The following is a 6709-nucleotide window of genomic DNA, read 5'->3' as shown; positions in this document are numbered from 1 at the left end:
TCATAAGGGCGAGGACGGTTTAGACGGCGAGTGACTGCGGTATCGGGTGATAATAATCAGATATCTGGTTACGCTAAAAAGAAGCTCAGCGCGTTGAATCGCAAGTTTTTAAAATCATTGGGATTCGTCGTATGAAATACTTAAACAATATGATTCACATCTTGAATATCGGAGGTGAGCCGATCTTTGACGATCATATCGTCAAGATTGAGACTCATACGTACAATCCATATGCCAACACAACGGTGGGATATAGCGGCGAGATACGGATACCGATACAACATCAAGATTTGTATATGTTACCATGTGAAAGTTTTCTATACGTCGAGGGAAAGTGGATGGTGCGTAAAGGAGCTGAAGGGAGAAGAGTGATATTGGGCAACAATTGTGTCACGTTTATGTTTGATGAACTTCGATATGAACTCGACGGTGTGGAGATTGACCGCAACAGAAACGTTGGAATAACTTCCACGATTAAAATCTATGTCTCTCTAACAGCCGAGAGGGGTAAAATCTTGGGGAATGCTGCGTGGAATATGTCACATAATGCTGCTGAAGCTTACTTCAATTTTTGCGTGCCGCTAAACATACTATTGGGTTTTTGTGAAGATTATAAGTGAATTGTGATTAACGCTCGTCACGAATTAATTTTAATATATTCGCGCAACGACATTGCATATTTGGAAATGCTACGGCTGAAGCTGATATCGAATTATTCAAAATACAATGGCGTATGCCACATGTAATATTGAGCGAGGTCAATAAACTATCCTTGCTACGCGCGTTGGAAAGCGGGCGATACTTGAATATGAGTTTTCGCCCTTGGGATCTATACGAATTTCTTCTATTGTTTAATACGACCAAGCATTCGTGGACCGTGAAAGCCGCCTCTCAGCTGGAGAAGCCGCGATACATGATGTTTGCGCTGCAGACTGACAGAAAAAATACTGTGTCAAAAGATATTACTACATTCGACGACTGTAAATTGACCAACATTAAACTCTATCTAAATTTGGAATTTTATCCCTACGATGATTTAAATTTAGATTTTGATAAAAATAGATTCTCCCTCCTGTTCGATATGTACTCCTGTTTTCGCAAATCTTATTACGGATGTGATCATGATGTGCTATTAAACATTTTAAAATTTCTATATTGCGTTCCTCTCGCGGTTATTGACTGTTCGCTACAGAACAAATCTGTTAAAAATTCCACCGTGGACGTAAGATTAAAGTTTGAGTGCAAAGAGGATATACCGGCAAATACTACCGCCTATTGTCTCATTTAGCACGATTGCCTTGTCGAATATTGCCCATTGACTAACGTAGTTCGTAAAATTACATAGATTACCAAATATCCCTTCCAATGTCAAAATATATAAAGATTGAAATTTTGACGGTCGATAGAAGTCGTACATCATTCTTGCAATCGTGCAGTAATATTGTCAGCATGATCGCGCCAACGTTTATGGATCTGCAAGAATTTATTATCGGGCGAAAAGGGCGGAATTGTCGTGAAAGAAGTAGCGATGAAAAATGGATTTGTTCTTTTTTTTGCAAATCCCATACGATGGCGTGCACTTACAAAATCTGAGAGATGTCAAGCTTCATGGCTGACATCACTATGGACTTTAATGGGAAGATGGAAACGTTCCATACAGCTTCGCTAGTTGATTACGAGAGCTGTGATGGGTGTGATGGAAGAGGAAGATGGAGCATCTTCTGTCGTGTACCTTAAAGGACACGAAAAACGAAAATGGCTGGCTGATATACTTAACGATGATGCGAGAAACGACGTTATTATCTAGATCTTGAATGCGGACTATGAAGATATTATTTCGTTAAATAAGCTAGATGTTACTAATACTATGCGCTGAAAAACATTTGAAAAATTGCGCTTTACAAAATGTATTTAAAATATTCAATTGGTGGACGAATCATCATAAAGATTCATCTAAACATTATTTAGAATAAGCTATTGTTAAAATGTATTTTTATTTTCTTTTATTTTCCCCTTTTCCTCTTTCTTATTTCAGTATGCGATTCAGTATGTGATTAAATTTCAGTACGTGACGTTAGATAGCGGCATCAGTCACCTTATCGGGCTACAGATGTTACATGTCTATAAACATAAAATTTTTAAAATAATTATTTTGTAGTTCAATAGTCGTTTTTAGCCGTTCAATAGTCATTCGATAGCTGTTCAAAGCTGTTCCATAGCCGTTCAAAGCTGTTCGATAGCCGTTCGATAGCTGTTCAATAACCGTTTGATAGCTGTTCAAAGCTGTACGATAGCCCTTCAATAGCTTTTCAATAGCCATTCGATAGTGGTTTACATATTATAAAAATATATTATTCATAGTTAAAAAACTTTAAATAATTGTTCGCGGGAACATGTTTAGTTTTGTCTTCTTATCATGTGCAGAAGGTAAGCGTTCTTTGTAAGTGATACATGCCCTACTCTAAAATGTTTCATCGAGACAATGTTTGCCCTGTCGTGGCTGTCATAACGTTTCGAGCAGTGAGTGACAAAAGCGTGTTCAAAGTTCGTTTATTACACGAAGTGTTCGAAAATACCATCATTAATAGAAACGGTGTTGTGCCAGGGCCGCTGAAACGGGTCGTGGTGGGCGGAGGATTTGGCGATGGGGCTGCTGAGAACCCTATTGAATCTTGTAGTATACTAGAGAGTAAGCAATATTTTCGCATATTTTACGTTGTAATAATTATTTATAGTATATTATAATATATTATAATTTTATTTTATAGTACGATACTAAGAGCGACATACAGATTCCCGGTTTTCTAAACTTTGAGCACCAGCGATTTATTAGAATGGTGAAACGTCACGAGCGTGAGATCGGCGAGGACGTCTGGGAAGACAACTCCGATGGCCTCCATGCGGAGTTAAGACGTCTGTTCGATCTCGAGCCGTACAAGGAGAACGTCAAGTTTCGGCAAATTTATCTTACAGACACGTAACTATGACGTTCCAAACGAAAGAAGCTTGCGTACATAGCGGTCTTAATATTATGTGTCGAGAAACGTGATTCATCAATTTCCTTGATGTTGTGCAAAAATTTTTGACTAATTTCTCTTACGTACAAGTAACTAAGACGTTCCGAACGAAGGAAACTTGCATACATAACGATCTTAGCTCTGTGTCCCAAGAATTGTTATTTCTCAATTTCCTTGATGTTGTACAAAAATTTTCAACAAATCTCACTTACTGACACGTAATTAAGACGTTCCGAACGAAGGAAACTTGCGTACATAACGATCTTAACTCTATGTGACGAAAAACGTTGTTCCTCATTTTCCTTGATGTTATACAAGAATTTTCAACATATCTCACTTACTGACACGTAACTAAGACGTTCCGAACGAAGAAAACTTTTGTACATAGCGATCATAGTTCTGTGTGGCGAGAAGCGTTATTCCTCAATTTCCCTGATGTTGCTCAAGTATTTTCGACTAATTTGACTTACAGACATGTAACTAACAAAGGGAGGGCGCGACGTTGGGGTCACCGAATTTAAAAAGGTTTTTATATAGTGTAGTACTCTACCAGAAGAGTACTTGAGCTAAGGAAGAGGTCTTTTGGGATTTGTACGCCCAAAGGATTAGGATCCACGCTCGAAATAAGACATTCCCGGACGTTAGATATAATTTAGTATATTTTGCAAGATTTAATACACTTTCACTTATTCGCGATTATAATAGTCGGGCGCGATACGTACGGTACTTCGATAATATTGAGCGAGCGAGTAGTCTGTGAGTCGTATCTCGCGAGTCGTCTCTTTCTCTCTCGCGAGGTGCATCTCGCGCTTATTATATCTCTTAATTAATTAGGTCGTTGATTGAGGAGGAGTGTGGTGTCCCTGACCGGAGCATGTCTCGTGCTCCGCTTGTCAGTCTGTCTCGTCAGCTGCTTACTCAGCTTCCGAGAACTTGACCGTGACTTCCTTCTCTTTAGTCACGTATCTTACTTTTATTTTATTAATATCCTTTTATTACTTTGCTCTTTCTTAATTATCTTTCCTTGATCTCTTTTCTAATTTTAATGCTTTGCTTTACTCAGCTCTTTCTTACACTTTTCTGTGTCACTTTATTGTTTTATTCTTTAATATATTAAGAAATTGGTCGGTTTACGACAATACACAATTGCAAAGAAAAATGCGAAGAATATTGTGCCAAAACTTTTATTTATTTTATTATTCATCCTCATTATCATTCTTATCAACACTTTCTGCAGATCGTTTACAATTATTCGGATGAAACTTGTCATAAAAGCACGTGAAACAAAGGCTTTTCTCACACCATGCGCACTTTACAAAAGATGCATCCCGACACGCACAATGCTTTTTCAAAAGTGTTGAAGGAAAGCAGACATTATTTACATTAGAAAAAATTGATCTTTCCTCTATTAATTTCGCAGCAAACCAAGAATATTTTAACATAGGAAAAAAGATGGGAGCGCTCAATTGGTGGTGAACTATTGAATGTATTTTTATAGCATCTTCGCGCGGTGCTATTTCTCGCTGATCTTTCAGTAAAGCAGGTGCATTTTGCATTCGTCTTATAAAATTTTTTACTTGCCGATAAAAATATACGTCGCATGGTTGACAAAGAGGCGTACATTTTGGAGGAATAAATTTCAAAGTACAAGTTGCTTCCCCAGAGTCATTTTCAAAAATATCATCATGCAAACTACAATCTGTTTGCCCCTCCCAGGAATCAGTAATCAGCATAAATTTATTATTTGTCACATATGGCACTACGATAGTTTCAAGAAACTGTTTATATAAATCTTTCGTTAATTTTCCTGATTTAGAACAAGTAACCACAACATTTTTTAATTCTGCTTCTAATTTCTTAACAGTTTTCGTAACTATAGGGCCAAATTTATTCGTGGGCTCTTGTAGACGCAGAAAGACTCGGGGAAGCAACTTGCCTGACGCAGTTATGCTGTACTGTGCGGTGTATGAATGTGTGATCTTATTCGAACTCTGTTTTTTTACAAATACGGTTTTGGCTCCCTGGAAGTCCAATGATCTGTTATAAATCGTCTGGTTTTGACAACCTGTTTGGTCCGTATTGATCACCAGGTCCAAATCAAAGCTAGGAATCAGGAACCTCGTTTGCTTTTGAAATTTTTCCGCAGCCTTCACTGTCTTCTCGAGAGTAACGATGTCTCTTTTGCTCACGTATTTAGTAATTTTCCGTTGCCTTATTTTGTGCTTTCGCTTGAAGACTTTCGCCCACGTAAGACTGGCTTCAAATCGAAAATTGTCCGAAAGAAAAGAAAAAGCTGCTGCCATCGCCCATTGCTGCAATGTCCTAGTAGTAACCTGTAAATATTTGATTTACATAAAATATATGCTACATAGAATAAATATAATATTATCATATAAATAATATTTTTGAAAACATAACGGAAAAAACGCAATAAATTTGTTGTTTTTTCTATAAGTTATCTTTTATGTTTTTACCTGCTCCAAACAATGTCTTGCTTCGGTGAAACGATCGAAAGTTTCAGAATCTATCGTTCTTAACTTATCGATTCGCGTTCCACCTTTTTGAACGTTTTCCTTCCATCGCTGAAGGTGATCTTTTCGTTTTAAACGGGAGGCACCGTTTTTATGAAGAGCGGCCAAACTCCATTTCGGATGTGCCTGCGCAAGGCCAACAACTTCTTCTTTATATTCCAGCAAAATATATTCCTTAGAAGGCTCTTCAAAATCTTCTGGATTAAAATCGGAGTCGACCGCTGAATCATCTGTGCACTGGAAAGAATGAAATTAGATGTTTTTTTACAGTTATTAAGAAATTAAATAACAAATTATTATAATAGTAAAAAAAAACAATAAAACATACCTCCTCAAATTCTCCTTCTTCATCACTTTCATGGAACATAATTAATTCTTCTTCTGTTGTAACAATGCCTTCATTGAGCACACTTATTGTTGCTTTGCTTATTTCTTCTGCCATGGCCAAAGAAACAGAACTGATTTTTTCAGGAGGCTTGATTGTCAAAAGATTCTGTTCTTCATAAATACAATTGGCAGCAAGAAGAGCGTTCGTAAATTCTCCTTTGAAATTTTCGTCCAAAAATGATCTTTCTCCGAGATCCATATCAAGTTCCCGACTGGTCGAAGGTCCTTTCTCCATTTTTATCACGGACGTATCGTAGAAAACTTACAAAAAGCACTTTTTGCAAACTTCGCGCTCTAGTATCAACCGACGCTGTCACTAGCTCACGTTAAACTGGTGGATCACTGGCTTCGTAAAAGATCGGACTGGATCAGACAGAATCTCAAAAGATCTCGAAGAATAGAATTTGTATAGAAATATACGTTAGGGAAGTAGTCTGGAAGGGGAACAGAAACCGTTAGCAGTTACGGTCAAATCAGGTATAAAAATATTATGGTCGGAACGGTACAACGAAGTTGACAAAAAATTAGACACTAAACAAAATTATGATAAATTAAATAGTTTTTGTATTAAATTATAACTATGTTGAAATAGTTTTATTTGCTTCATTTTATATAGAAAATCCGGGTAGAATGTATAAAATAATGTTTGTAAGTTGAATGAAAATTATGCCCACTTTCAAAGTAAATTTAAAAAAAATTACGTTTGAAAATTGCAAATTTAAAAAAAAATGGTTAGTTAAATTAATTTTATTTTATATAAATAAACATTCGTTG

At 36.8% G+C, this 6709-nt stretch overlaps 1 protein-coding gene across 1 annotated transcript; it reads right to left on the bottom strand.

The window, feature by feature from the left end:
• Positions 1–4213: 4213 nt before the first annotated feature.
• On the bottom strand, positions 4214–6170 carry LOC138944182 (uncharacterized). Its single transcript, XM_070315097.1, has 3 exons — positions 5877–6170; positions 5492–5785; positions 4214–5350 (listed from the first exon to the last, which is right to left on the bottom strand). The coding sequence occupies exons 1-3, from the start codon at positions 6168–6170 to the stop codon at positions 4214–4216; spliced, it is 1725 nt and encodes a 574-aa protein (XP_070171198.1).
• Positions 6171–6709: the final 539 nt, after the last annotated feature.

The sequence above is a fragment of the Polyergus mexicanus genome, unplaced genomic scaffold (genome assembly GCF_030449975.1).
Source record: "Polyergus mexicanus isolate NDT 795.1 unplaced genomic scaffold, iyPolMexi1.0 SCAF_110, whole genome shotgun sequence".
Taxonomy (NCBI): domain Eukaryota; kingdom Metazoa; phylum Arthropoda; class Insecta; order Hymenoptera; family Formicidae; genus Polyergus; species Polyergus mexicanus.
The sequence above is the reverse complement of the archived record's forward strand: the minus strand, read 5'-3'. Positions and strand labels throughout refer to the sequence as shown.

Coding starts and splice junctions, on each gene's coding strand:
- LOC138944182 (XM_070315097.1), bottom strand. CDS start 6,170: ATGGAGAAAGGACCTTCGACCAGTCGGGAACTTGATATGGATCTCGGA. Junction 5,786..5,876: donor AAGAAGGAGAATTTGAGGAG/GTATGTTTTATT, acceptor CATTCTTTCCAG/TGCACAGATGATTCAGCGGT. Junction 5,351..5,491: donor CAAGACATTGTTTGGAGCAG/GTAAAAACATAA, acceptor AAATATTTACAG/GTTACTACTAGGACATTGCA.